At 37.9% G+C, this 15,051-nt stretch overlaps 1 protein-coding gene across 1 annotated transcript in view; it reads right to left on the bottom strand.

Moving 5' to 3' along the window:
- Ccdc141 (coiled-coil domain containing 141) overlaps positions 1–2,875 on the bottom strand; it is a 166,238-nt gene extending 163,363 nt beyond the window's left edge. Inside the window, exons 1-2 of the mRNA XM_042688394.1 lie at positions 2,480–2,875; positions 579–701 (exon numbers count right to left, since the gene is read on the bottom strand). Coding sequence (XP_042544328.1) covers positions 579–701; positions 2,480–2,578 — 222 coding nt within the window. The 5' untranslated portion in view covers positions 2,579–2,875. The remainder of the gene's footprint in view (positions 1–578; positions 702–2,479) is intronic.
- Positions 2,876–15,051: the final 12,176 nt, after the last annotated feature.

The following is a 15,051-nucleotide window of genomic DNA, read 5'->3' as shown; positions in this document are numbered from 1 at the left end:
AAATAATCCTTTGTTCCAAATCAGGAATTTTGATGTTTCATCAGAGAAAATGACCTCTAAATTATTCGGACCAGAAAGTATCATTAGCAATATTTCATTGTTTGATACTGTTGTACATGGAATGAGAAGATGATGGGTTTTTTTTTTCACTGAGGTGGCCAGGAAAATAGTTATTTCTCTCTGGCACTATATTAAAATGGGCATAGCCAATGACATCAGAAGAATTAAGACAAATGGTATGAATCAGCTTTTTCTATCTTTTATGTTAGTGAGCTCAAGACCTTGCATTCAAACCACAGGAACAGAGAAAGAAACAGAGGGAGGGCAAGAGGGAGGAAGAATGGAAGGGGAAAAAAGAAAGGAAAGAGGAAGGAAGGAAAGAAGAAAGGAAGGAAGGGAGGAAGGGAGGAAGCAAGGAAGGAAGGAAGGAAGGAAAGAAGGAAGGAAGGAAGGAAGGAAGGAAGGAAGGAAGGAAGGAAGGAAGGAAGGAAGGAAGGAAGGAAGGAAGGAAGGAAGGAAGGAAAATGAAAGAAAAAAGAAGAAAGAATTTGCATCTCCTTTATGTTATAGTATCTTACCTTGAGCTTGGCCAAAAGAAGTTCATGATCATGAAGCAATTTTTTAGTTTCATCTTGACTGCCCCCAATTTCTAGAAGATTGGGCTGTGACTCAGCCAATTGAAATTGTACCCATTTGCCACACTAAAAATAAAAATGAAATAAATGTACTTTTAGTTCCTCTGATTCCTTCCTCTTTGCACTTCTTCTTTTTTAATTTTTTTGAAATTCCTAGTTATACTGGGAACACTTTCTTCTTTCCATAGAAATGAGCTTCATTCAAGTTGAAACACTAACTAGTCTAATACAAACCTATGCTGGGTCTTGTTTTACTTTTAAAATGAATTCTCTTTTGGAAAATTGAACTTTTACAATTCCCATATGAGGAACACAGGCAGTGGATTACATATTATTGAATATTATAAAGTCACAGAATAGCTCATACAATTGTATTCTCACAAAAAATAGTGAAATTTTCCACATGGGATATGAGCTTCATCATAGATCAGACAGGCATTGTTTTTCCATTAAGACAGATTTTCCACTCTGAACAGCTTGGAATATATTTCTTACAGAAAAAGACAGTAAAGAAAGGGAATTGGGGAGAGGATAATGACAAGTACTTATTTTAACATTAGGATTTTAAGAATCTTCTTCCTGTTCAGAGCGTCTCTGGTTCTCCTATATATTAGACCCTACACATTACTACTCATCCTGCTACAAGAATATTTCATATGTGAAGAAAAGGAATGCTCACTTAAGTAGTGCATATGCCTCTTTTCCCTCACTGCTTGAATTTGCAACTACTCAAAGAATCCTGAAATCACATGCAAAGGATTAGTTCTCATTATTCTCCTTCAGGTATTTGTTTTCCATCCCCACTTGCTGCTTTGGAAAGAGATGAACAGGGAGTCTGCCTGGGTCCTGTTTACAGAGGAGTAGATCTCAACACACTGCCAAATCGCCATTCTGTCATTCTAGAGGGCATCGTTTTGCTCATTGTCAAGTTCTGTGTACTTATTAATTTTCATATCATCCTAAAATTTACAGCAATTAAGTTAAATTGAACAGGCCCTGCTGTCCTTCTTCTAACAAACAGCAGCAACAAAAACAAACAGAAAAAATAAAACATTCAATTAAGTCTGTTGGGGTTCTGAAAGTCACTGGGTTGGTAGGCACCAACTTCCTTTGGTTAAACCTTTAGAATACTTTAGGTAGTAAATTGTCTACAGCCCAGATGGAATGCTTCAGAGGTTTTTCATGGGGCATTTTTATAGGGAATTAAATCATGGATGTCTTCTTCAACCTAAAGATGTATACTTATCCTGGCAAATAGGCAAATGGCTAAACAAAAAAAACAAACAAACATGCATTTAAGTTTCAAGCAGCTTTAGCTTCTCATTAAGACTAAGTGGACACATGCTGTAGAAGGGCCTTCGTTCCCTCAACAGTGTCAAGATGTAATAGTTTCTTTACCATGTCAAACCAGTGCTGTGGGGGCACCTGTCAGAGCCTTTCACTGGGAAGTTCCCAGACTCCATATGCTCAATACTGTGCCACCTTCTCACCTGCCTCTTCCCACCTTAGCACGTCCAACTCAAAACACAGACATTGCCCAGCTCCCCACCCGCACTCCACCTCTGCAGATGCAGACCTCTAATGAAACAGGCTTGCTTTTAAAGACCAAATTAAAAGTTTATGGTCGAGTGTATTTTGTCAGGCTGACTAACTAAAAGGGAAAGGAAAACTAGTAACTTGCTGAAACTTAGAAGTTTCTTTGAGTCCCGGATTTAAGTAAGCAAACGCACTTGCTGGGATTTGCTACATGCAGCGTCCTGCTGACCATGGACATTATTACTTAGGGCTCTACATATGGCAAGAAGCCCACCGTCCCACAGGAAAAGAAAAAGGTGCTATCTTACCTTTATGACAGCTATCACAATTTTGGAGTCCCCAGCCTGCACAACGACTGAACTGACAGTTGTTGTAGAAAACCCCACAGCAGGACCTTGTCCGGACATGGCAGTGTAGAAGCAGAGTTTATTCCTTGGGCAGCCTCTGCACAGATGCGTGTCTGCTGTTCATTTCAGAAGGCAAACACTGGGGTTACTGGGATTCATTCAGGGAAAGAGCTCTGCTCACACTGATTACTCTGCCAAAAGGAAAGAACAGGAGGTTAAAAATAGACAACCCATTGAGTTTATCATGAGAGACACAGCGAGAGGAGCCATCGGAGAAAAGAGCCACACCCCATATGGTAACACTAAGTGCCTGTTATTTTTGCCATTATCTGCAATGTGGAGGACAGCTTCAAGCTCTTTGCCTATCAGCTGATGTTTGATAGCAAATGGAAAAAAAATGACATCCTGACAACCCAAATTAGTTTTGCTTTTGAAACTAAATAGTTGTAACTATGGACTTTGAATCCAGCAAGTCACTGACCTGGATATCAAATTTTTTTTTAAAGTCTCTCTCACATGAAACAAACCACCAAAAATGTACTTTCTTTAGAATTCCAACATTTGTTTTGGGGTTAAATCACAAAATTGCTCAGAATGTATTTTTAGCTTAATCTGCTTTTCTGAAAAAATGCTGTCCTTTGCCAAATGAAGTCTGTGGAATGAACCCATTTTCTGGGAACCTCAGATTTCTTGTGATCTGTGGTCAGATCCCCTTCTATTGCATCCACAGAGCCTTGGGTTTCTTAACGACAATTAAAATGGTATTTCAACTATAATTTTTCAAGACATACTTATTATTACAGGAGTTCTCTTCTGAACAATGTTCTCAAATTTAGTTAGCACAACTAAACACATTTCTGTTACCTTTTAATTGCAACAAGAAAAATAGTTTTTGTGTAATTTTAGGTTAACACTATATTTTGCTGCGTAGTTTTTAAAAGGATAGTTTTGTACTTAAAGCTATTACAGGCTTGGATTTTATTCTTTCTTTTACTCCCAGAGCAGGAAAATTACAACCAGCTTCAAATCAGCCCCAAACCATCAGATTAATCCTGTTGCTAGAAACTCAGCATGTGTCACAAGTTGTCTGTGGTATTAAGTAGCAGCTGTTGAATTCTCTGTCAAAGAACAGCTGAAAATAACCCTGACATTATGTCAGAGGTCAGTGGTCAGAGGGCAAGCACATGAGAGCCATGAACTCCAAAGCTGTTGGAACCATCACAAAGCTGTTGGACCCATGGTTCTCTGGAACAAAGCCAGAGTGAAGGATGTAGAAATAAACAGAGTTAAATGTATTCTCTCATGGTACAAACCTCTTAGCTTAATTTAAAAACATGATCAGATTTTGAGTAAGCACCATTGCTGTGTTCTGCTAAGGTTCAGAGTGGCATTCTTGATGGAAGGGGAGGGTGCTGTTACACACGTGTGGGGTATTTTGAAGTTTGTTTTTGTTTTGTGCTGGTATTAAGGCTTCAATTCAGTACCTGGGTGTGGTCCCTTAGCTTTTTTCACTCAAGGTTGGCAATCTACCACTTGAGCAAAATATCCATTTCCAGCTTTGTGGTAGTTAAGTGGAGGTAAGAGTCTCAGATTTTCCTGCATGCACTGGCTTCCAACGACGATCTTCCGATCTCGCTTTCCTAAATAGCTAAGAATATAGGCATGAGCTAGCAGCACCCGGCTATACTTGAGCTTTGAACAATTCTTTTTCTTTCCCAGAGCACTGTGTACTCTTGATTTTGGTCTTCTGCTCTCAGCATCTATCTACTGCTTCAATGAGATGCAAATTACCTCTGGGCCCCAGATTCGTGCTGAACCAACTTTACCTATTGTCATGTAGGGAGCAGTTAGAGCAAGACTGGCACAGCAAATGCCAAGTCACCCTACAATGTAAAAAATATGAATGGTTTCAATGTACACCTGACTGGAGAGCTTGCAGAGAACCAACCATCCTGGAATGTTAAAGGCAGGTCCCTCCACTTGAGCCAACATGCAGTTGATGCACACAAACTAAAACAGATTGATGGCAGCTAGACTTTAACTAGTTATACTCAAGTAAAAGAGTTTGGTGCCTTTGTCACAGAATATCTACACTCTAAGCTAGAATGCACAAGGACCATTGCATAAGTTATTATGTAGTTTGCCAACCAGAACAGCAAACAGTAGCTTGCACTCCAAAATTCAATGTACTTTCACCCAAAGTTAATCTTACTGCTCAAAACTGTGTATCTCAGAAGTTGCATAAAGGTCCTCAGAAGGGAAAGGGGTGTTTGCTCATCAGGCTGCAAAAACTGCAGGGTAGGTCAAGAGTAGCTCTCTCCACAAAGGCCCCCTCAAGAGGAATGGCTGTGCCAGGGGTGCAGAGGACAGAATGGGACTTCTGAAACTACAGGCTGATCAGGGGGAAAGGAGGGAGAAATGGAGAGGCGAGAGCATGTGGCTCACGTTCTAGTTAATCACAAGCTTTAAGGGAAAAGGGAACTAGAAATATTTAAGACTTTGTTAAAAGATTAATCCAGTTATTCAGTAACAAAGGTAGTGCCCTTCTGTGTGTGTGTCTTTCTCTTAAAATAGATGGAGTAGGTAAAGGCAGTTGCACAAAGAAAATGCTTTTCTACTTTGGTGCACTTGAGCAATAAGGCAAACTGCAGGCATACATTTAAGTGATTCCTCAGCAATGTTTCATTTCAAATTCTTGGCTGTAAAATCTTCACACAAGACTTGAATCAATTCCTCTCTGCTTGCTTTCTCTTCCCACTTTTTTTTCCCTCTCATTGTTAGTCCTTCCTTTTACAGCCATGCTCATCAAATCTCTGCATCGACATCTAGTTTTTCCAGAGCCTTAACCTAGTTTTCTTCATCTAGAGTAATAATTACAAGTTACCCTATGAACTCCAGTAAACACTTTGGAGAATAGTTAATATGTAATATATTGTACTCAAGAAATTGCTATGCTATATGTTTAATGTTAAAATAGTAAAAGCCTTTTTTTTTTTTTTTTGGGTCCAGTCGTGGGACTTGAACTCTGGGCCTGGGCGCTGTCCCTCAGCTCTTCAGCTCAAGACTAGCACTCTACTGCTTGAGCCACAGCGCCACTTCCGGCTTTTTTCTTTTTGCTTATGTGGTGCTGAGGAATCGAACCCAGGGCCTTATGCATGCAAGGCAAGCGCTCTACCACTGAGCCACCTTCCCAGCCCTAAAATAGTAAAAGCCTTTTATGCTACACTTAATTTATACTTTACCTACCCTAGCATCACCCAAAAAAGCAAAACAAAACAAAATGAAAACCTTACAAGTATTCTCATGCCTTTGAAGTCTGCAGAAGGTTTTTAAAAGTTATTGATGCCTTCTCTGTTTATCCCTCTGGAAAATGCCTGTTCCTATACAAACTGAATTTTAGTGAAATATTTTCTATGGGAATCAAAAACTTATTAGTGGATATGTAGAGTTGAAAGTAGCACGTTTTAAGAAATACATAAAGCTAATAGCTTGAAGACTATTTCATACAGTTATTTTTCAACTCTATCACTGGGTACACCATTAAAACAATTATCTTTTTTTTGCTCGAGTATATCTGTCTGTTTTTTCAACATCCTGGGTGTTTTTCTTAATCAGTACTCTTACTATTAAGTTGTATTCAACTTTATGAAGATAGATAGAGGTGATACAAAAAAATCCAAAATTAGTCTATTTATCCAGATGGAAAATTCAAGTCAAAATTTTGTCTGCTATTATCATGTGAAGTAGTAATACCAGCAACTATTTAGTGAGTGATAATTATGTATCAGGAGGTAGGATAATTGCCTTACATTTTTTCTCCCATATCATCCAGATAATAAGGCAGGAATGACTTATTTTCCCAACTTTATGAATCATGCACAGTGAGCAATTAACGGAATAAGCCACCCCTGGTCCAGCATTTTCTGAGTTTCAAACTCCCTCCTTACCTGTGTGATCACATATACCATTATTCTCAGATCCCCAAGATAGCTTTGTTTTATACCTTCTTTCATTCATTCTATCAAGAAATATCATCCCTTACTCCCTTCATCTATCCAAATATCTTCCATCTCTTGGGACCAAGATAAATGATCAACTTCTCTTGGAAGTTGAAACATTTATCTATATTCCTCTTTCCTCAAAATCTGTTATTCAAAATTTAATCATTATTTGCTGATATTATAAACTTGTGTTATTTTCTAATTATTTGACTTTCTTTTTTATTTTGAAAATATTGTACAGAGGGGTTACAATTACATGAGCAAGGTAATGAGTACATTTCATATCAAGCACTGTTGCCTCCTCCTTTGTTTCCCTTACCATCCCTTCCCATCTCCCTCCCACCCCCCCCCCCATTCCCTGGCCACCCCCCATGCCAAATTCCCATCTCCCTCCCACCCCCCGTTCCCTGCCCACCCCCCCCCCCCCCATGCCAAAGTTGTAAAGTTCATTTTTCAACATAACGTCTTGTACATCTCATTATTGCAATGGGTCCACCTGTATCCATATTTAAGCAATTTGTTTGGGCTGGGAAGGTGACTCAGTGGTAGAGCACTTACCTTGCATGCCTGAGGCCCTGGGTTCAATTCCTCAGAACCACATAAGCAAAAAGAAAAAGTGGGAAGTGGTACTGTGGCTCAAGTGGTAGAGCACTAGCCTTGAGCTGAAGAGTTGAGGGACAGCACCTAGGCCCAGAGTTCAGGCTCCATGACCAACCCCCCCCCCAAAAATAATTTGTTTTTCCCTTCCCCTCCCCAAATTATACCAACATCAAATACAGTGAAAACAGGGGTTAAACTGTGGGGGAGGGACATACAAAGCAACAAAGAAATAATCTTATAAATATGTTAGAAATAATAGCAAGAAACAAAAACCATTTGAGTCCTTATCTTGGGGTTCATTTTGCCTAACATCAACTTATCTGACCATTTCTGCTTGTCTCAGACAATAGTATTATTTTTCAATTATACTCAGAAAGAGCTTTGCTTATCCCAAATGAAATAGCACTTCATTCCAGATCTTTTCAGATCTCTTCACAGAATGATTGTAGAGGTAAGAGCTGCTTTACACAAAGAACTCAGAGGAGATCCTGATGTTTAGGAAATGTCATAACAGTGTAGTCTAGGAACAGTATTGGTGCTTATTAATACTGGATGTCTGACCGAATCACATGAACTATAGAACCTATAACCATTCACTCAGTATTTAGCCACATAACCAATAGTTATGGTTATTGAGTATTGTTACACCGGAAAATAGCACAAGTAAATTCAAGAAGTTTTGTTTTTCTAAAACTATGATTTGAATCAGAAAAGTAGATTGTAAACAATGAAATAAAGAAGCAAGAGGAAAACATTGTGGTAAAAATAGTGAGAAAAAGCCAGTTGGTAATGAATGGTTTAAGTAGGCAGAATTACAAAGGTTACATTTAGAATTTGCTAGAAAAGATGCTATTAAGGCACTTCTAATTAGAACATACACACCTACAGGAATAATAAAGTAGTAGTGATTTAACAATAAAACAGCTGAATCATACAATATTGGAAAGGCAATGAGTTAGGAAAATGTACTCTGAAATTAGGTTGCTTAACATCTCTGTGCCTTGGCTTCCTCATTATAAATTAGGATAATAGGACTATTTATATCATAAAGGTTTGTTGAATAAGACAGTAACTTTAAAACACAATAATGGGTGGAACAAAGATGATGTTCTGACAACCATGTGCTATTATTTCTAAGATGACAAACATCTTTACAATAAAAGTAAAACAAAAATGTAAAATAAATTTGCTAAATCTAGTAGTTACTATAAAATTTGAAATTAATGTTTTAAGCTAAGTTGAACAAAAACACACAGTAGACAATCTGAATAGATTAAACATATTAAAAATGTAGAAACTGTGCACTACAAGGAGAGTATATCAGATGTGAAGATTTCTGCCTGTCATCCATTCTAGATTCTTTATCATGCAAAGAATCTTTCATCATGTTTTTAATTACAAGCATTCTCAATTGCCCATCCACAGATTGCCTTTTGCCTTAACCACTGGTCCATTTCTACCCAGCAAATGATTCATCTATTCATGTGCTAATGTCTTCATTCACCAAGTACTAAGCATCAAACATTGTTCTAGAGGTTTTCAGTCAGAATTCATCCATTTATGGACCTTGCCCCATTGGGGGACAACCAGCAAGAAAATAAATAGGGGGGGGGGTTGCATATGCATGCGTCAGAGCTAGAGGAATGTGTGTGTATGTGTATATCACAGTGAAAAAAGAGAGCATGCATGCATGTGTGCAAGTGAGAAAGCAAGAAAGAGAGAGAGACGGGGGAGGGGAGAAGAAATTGAGAAAGACTGTTTTAAGAGGAGGAGTCCATAAAGGTATTTTTAAAAGATGAGCATTGAGTCCTGGATTAGTGGAAAGAGTAAGGCATGCAGCTATCTCAGGGAAGCACATTCCAAGCCACTGGAGTATGCTTATTATATCTGAAAAGCATCCAGTAGGTCACTGTGGCTGGAGCTAAGTGAGGACTGAGAGGAAAGATAGAACATGAAATCTCAGAGAGGAGACTGGCTTTATGTGGTGGATAAGGCCTCTGGCCAGGTGCTTTTAGACTTAGGGGTAGGGAATGCCCAGCCTGAGGGCCATACAGGCCCACACAAACATTTATGATGAGACAGATATGTATACCTCACATCTGCTTCCCACTGGCTGACTGCTGTCTGTTTGTCTGTATTGGTAATTTTATAAATATTCAAAAAATCCTTGGCAGAAAATAAAAGGTTTTCAGTCCCTGCCTGGGTAATCTTAGTTTAACCTGTTGATCCAATATAATTACTCTTATGGTCCTTTGGATGATAAAATTATTTAATAACTCTACTTTTACTTTTAAGCCAAAGTGAGGACTTTGTAATTATTCTGAGTGGGGAAACTATTACCTGGCTTTCATCCAAGAAGATGTCATTGACTTAATGTTGTGATAAAACCTTTTTGTGCAGAAAAGGAGGGCAAAGTCAACCATGGAATGGAAGGGGACAAATTCCATGGCATCCACTACATAAGTTGGCCACAGGTTACTTTATGATATTTCTTTATGGACACTCAAGGTTTAGTTAAGAAGAATGACATGTTTACATACAAGAGCATGTCATCTGCAAAGAGGGCAAGTTTTACTTCATCTTTTCCTATTTGGATTCCTTTGTGTTCCATCTTGTCTTATTGCTGTAGCGAGGCATTCTAATACTAAATTGAAGAGAAGTGGAGATAGTGGACACCCTTGTCTCATTCCTGAACTTAGAGAAAATGGCTTTAGCTTTTCACCATTAAGTATAATGCTGGCTGTAGGTTTGTCATACACAACCTTTATTATATTGAGGAATGTTCCATGGATTCCTGGTTTTTCCAGAGCTTTCACCATAAAGAAGTGTTGGACCTTGTCAAATGATTTTTCTGCATCTATTGAGATAATCATGTGGTTCTTGCTCTTGTTGATGTGATAAATTATATTAATTGATTTGCGTATATTGAACCAGCTTTACATCCCTGAAATGAATCCTGCTTGATCATGGTTTATGATTTTTTTTATGTGTTGTTGAAGTCGATTGGCCCAAATTTTGTTGAGAAGGTTTGCATCGATGTTCATCAAAGAAATGATCTATAGTTCTCTTTCTTTGATGAGTCCTGGCCTGGTTTTGGGATGAGGGTTATGATGACTTCATAGAAAGAGTTTGGTAGTGAACTTTCACTTTCAATTTCATTGAAGAGTTGTAGTAGTATTGGTGTGAGTTCTGCTTTGAAGGCCGTGTAGAATTCAGCTGTAAATCCATCTGGTCCTGGACTATTTTTTGGTGGGAGATCTCTTATTGCTGTTTCTATTTTGATGCTTGATATGAGTCTCTTAAATTGGTTTAACTCATGTTGGTTTAGTTTGGGCATGTCAATATTTGCTAGAAATTGGTCCACTTCTTTCAAATTTTCAAATTTACTAGCATAAAGGTTTGAGAAGTATTCCCTTATAATGTTCTGAATCTTGGTTGTTTCCGTGGTGATGTTTCCATTCTCATCTCCGAGTTTGTTTGTTTGGATGTGTTCTCTTCTTTTTCTGATAAGATTTGCAAAGGGTCTGTCAGATTAGTTAATTTTTTTTGAAGAACCAACTCTTTGTTTTGTTGATTCTTTCTATGGTTTTTTTTTTTTGAGATTCTAATTCACTTAATTCTGATTTAATTTTAATTATTTGATTCCATCTACTGGATTGGAGTTTAGCTTGTTGCTCTTTTTCAAGGAGCTTCATTGTGCCTCATTAAATTGTTGGTTTCAGATCTCTCCAATTTGTTGATGCAGGAACTTGCCTCTGAGTTCTGCCTTTGCTGTGTCCCAGAGGAGCTGGTAATTTGTGTGTTCATTTTTGTTAAATACCATGAACATTTGAATTTCCTTTCTAATCTCTTCCATGGCCCACTGGTGGTTCAACAGTGTATTGTTCAGTCTCCATGTGTTACAAGATTTTCTTTGATGGCTTTTGGTGTTGATTTCTAATTTTATTCCCTTGTGGTCTGAGAGAATGCAAGACATAATTTCAATGTTTCTGAATTTGGACAAATTTGCTTTGTGACCTAACATGTGGTCTATGTTGGAGAATGTTCTGTGTCCTGTTGAGAAGAACATGTATTCTGAAGTTGCTGGGTGAAATATTTGGTAGATGTCTGCTAAGTCATAGTTGATCTATGTAGTTGTAGATCTGAGGTTTCTCTGTTGAGTTTTTGCTGGGTTGATCTATCCAGCAGGGATAGCAGTATATTCCATTCCCAAGTTATACAAGCTGATCTAAAACTTTGGTAAAGTAGCAGGGTATAAAATTAACCCTCAAAAATCAATGGCTTTTCTTTATGCCAACAATGAGAAGAGCACAACTGAAATCAGGAAGACAAATCCTTTTGTAATAGCCCCCCCAAAAATAAAATACCTAGGAGTTAACTAAAGAAGTGAAGGACCTCTACGGTAAAAAAAACTTTAAAAACATGAAAAAGGAAATTAAAACAGAACTAAGGAAGCAGAAAAACATCCCATGCTCCTGGATTACGAGGATTAACCGTAAAAATGGCAATAGTGTCAAAGGCTGTCTACAACTTCAATGGGATACCTATCAATATTCCACCCTCATTCTTCAATGAAATAGAAGAATCAACCCAAAAATTCATATGGAACAATAAAAAGACCCCGAATAGCAAAAATGATTATTAGCAGAAAGAACAGTGCTGGAGGAATATCCATACCAAACTTCAAACTCTACTACAAAGCTATAGTAATCAAAACAGCTTGGTACTGGCACAAGAACAGACCTGAGGAACAATGGAATAGAACTGAAGACCCAGAAATAAACCCACAGTCCTATAGCCACCTAATCTTTGATAAGGGAGCTAAAAAATAGAATGGAAGAAAGACAGCCTCTTCAGTAAGTGGTGCTGGCAAAATTGCTTAAACACCCGTAGAAAACTAAAGCTAGATCCTTATATATCACCCTGCACCAGAATCAACACTAAATGGATCAAAGACCTCGGAGTCAAAGCAGACACCCTGAAAACATTACAGGAAAGAATAGGAGAAACTCTAGGGCTCCTTGGCACAGGCTGAAATTTTCTTAATAAAGCCGCAGAAAGCCAACAATTCAAAGAAAGATTGGGCAAATGGGATTGCATGAAACTGCAGAGCTTCTGCATTGCAAAGGACATATCTAGCAAAATCAATAGAAAGCTCATGGATTGGGGGAAGGTCTTCATTAGCCATACAACAGACAAGGGCCTCATACCTAAAATATACTTAGAACTCAAAAAATTAAATCCCCCAACAACAAATTCTCAAAGCAAAAACTTTCCGATTAATAAGTGGGCTAAAGACTTAACGATAGGCTTTTCTGAAGAGAATATAAGAATGGCCAACAGACACATGAAGAAATGCTCAACCTGCCTAGCCATAAAAGAAATGCAAATCAAAACAACATTGAGATTCCACCTCACCACAGTTAGAATGGTTATAATCAAGAAATCTAATAACAGCAGATGCTGGAGGAGATGTGGGCAAGAGTGAGCCCTACTGCATTGTTGGTGGGAGTGTAAACTTGTTCAACCACTTTGGAAAGCAGTATAGAGGTTCCTCAAAAGACTCCACATAGAGTTCCCTTACGACCTAGCAATCCCACTTTGGGGCATTTACCCAAATGATCGCAAACAAGGCCATACTAAAGCTACCAGCACAACTATGTTTATCACAGCATTATTTACCATAGCTATGATATGGAACCAACCCAGATGCCCCTCAGTAGATAAATGGATCAGGAAAATGCAGTATACATACATTATAATGGAATTCTATGTCTCCATCAGAAAAAAAAAAATGATACTACCCCATTTGTTAGGAAATGGAAAGACTTGGAAAAAATTAAGTGAAGTAAGCCGGGCCCAAAGAAACATAGGTCCCATGGTTTTTCTTATTTGCAATAACTAGCATATGTCTAGGACAAGCAGAAAAGGTAAAAGCTATGTGCATATGACAATATAAGATGATGCTAAGCGAAATGAACTTCAATATAGGGACACAAGAAGTTTTATCTTTGTTGCTGTTTTTTTTTTTTTTTTTTTTTTTGTCAGCCATGGGGCTTGAATGTTGCTGTTGTTTTTAATGTATTTATAATGTACTATGTGATTTTTTTGTTTCTTTTGTATGTTCTTCCCCGATGGTATAACCCTTGTTTTCACTCTATTTGATTCTGGTGCCCTGCATCTTGTTTATACACTTTTCTAATTTGAGGAGGGAAAGGGAAATAACAAAATGCTAAAATAAGGATACAGGTTGACCCATTACAACAATGAGATGTTAAAATGAACTTTACAGCTTCAGGTGGGGAGAGGCAGGAGTTGTGGAGGTGGGGAGGGAAGGGATGGTAGGGGAAAAACAAAGGAGGAGGTAAAATGCTCAATAGGCAATGTACTCATTACCTTACTCATGTAACTGTAACCCCTCTGTACAGTATCTTTACAATAGAAATATATACTAAAAAAAAAGAATGACATGTTTAAAAGAAGGCGATTTCTATGGCTTCTATTGACAGTTTTAGTCTCTGTATGTATTGACTTATAGGTTTCTTTGCAATAAAACATATTTAATGGTATGTAAATTCTTAGCTTCTTCATGCGATCTGGAAAAGTAATTACAAAAAACAAATTTTGTATCAAGCAAATATTCCCATTTCAAATGGGAGGAAAGGCAAAAATAATGAAATAGATAAACCCAAACTGGACACATTCAGAGAATATTTAAGCTGGTCAAAAGATCCAGAGTTGCTGTCTATTAGATAATTAAGCATTACCAGTACTTCTTCAATTATTCTGTAGTTTTCCTTAAAAAGTCTCCCCAGCATTTTTGACCTTAAAAACAGTCAGAAATGCATGTAGATGGCAGTGAAAATGCATAGTAAACACATGGCTATGTGGGCTGATTCCTTTCAGATTGAGGGAAACATGTGCAATATTTGGCAATAAAAATGCTTTAAAAATTTCCTGAAAAGTTGTCATGTGCAAAGTTTAATTTAAAAAATTTCAATCACATCTTCTTAACTATGTTGAGCTGCATACCTTGGCTGATGAAATTCCTCTTCATGTAAAGAAATGTTATAAAAATTTGCCTTCAGATGGCAGGCAGGAGATTTTATGGAAGAGGAGCTTGAGGGAACTTAAGAATGTTGGAAATTTGCTTTTCTTTTGTTTTCCCATACTGTGGATAAACTACAGTGGAGGCTGAGAATTTTCCATCTCAGACTAATCCCAAGAGACTTCAAGAGCAGCCATCATTCTGGCTGGACACTGTGGCTGAGCTATCACTTCCCCGAAGCAGCTCTAATCATTGCCAAGTAATCTAATATAAAAACTCAAGCACGTAAAAAAAAGTTCAGATACTCCAAATGGTATGGCTGGTATCCATGGATTCTTACAGGGAACATGTAGATTTGTATAAAAAAGAAAGTATTAAAAATGTTCAGGCATCGTTCAATAGATTAAGGCATAGACGTGCATACAAACGGATACGTTTATCACATATGATGAGGCTGTAATTTAGCAATGCTCTGTTGGCCTTTCTCAGTTATATGTGGACAACATTTCATGGCTCATTGATGGTTTTTGACATCACTTTAGTAAGAGTCATGTTTTAACATGCCTGCCATCAATTATTTTAAAATTTTAACTGAGTCTTTCAGACATAACTGTGGGTGTTCTTGAGATCCTCATGGGAAGTGGGAGCCCCTCATGCTGGTATTTCCACAGGAGTCCCTTGCTAAGGGAATCTGTTTGTTCATACATCCCTCACCAGGTCAGAGAACCCACATGAAAGGCAGTGATTGTGGGTGTGACTGAGACTGCCCGGAAGGATAAAGAAGTTACTGACACCTGCAGGAAAAAAGATATTCATAGACACGGGCTTTTAGGAAAAACAGGAAACAAGATGAGAGAATCTCACAGAAACCTGGAAATCAAAAA

Source organism: Dipodomys spectabilis, unplaced genomic scaffold (assembly GCF_019054845.1).
Source record: "Dipodomys spectabilis isolate Male_0828 unplaced genomic scaffold, ASM1905484v1 ptg000115l, whole genome shotgun sequence".
Taxonomy (NCBI): Eukaryota; Metazoa; Chordata; class Mammalia; order Rodentia; family Heteromyidae; genus Dipodomys; species Dipodomys spectabilis.
Note: the sequence above shows the minus strand (reverse complement) of the source record. Positions and strands in the feature narration are given on the sequence as shown.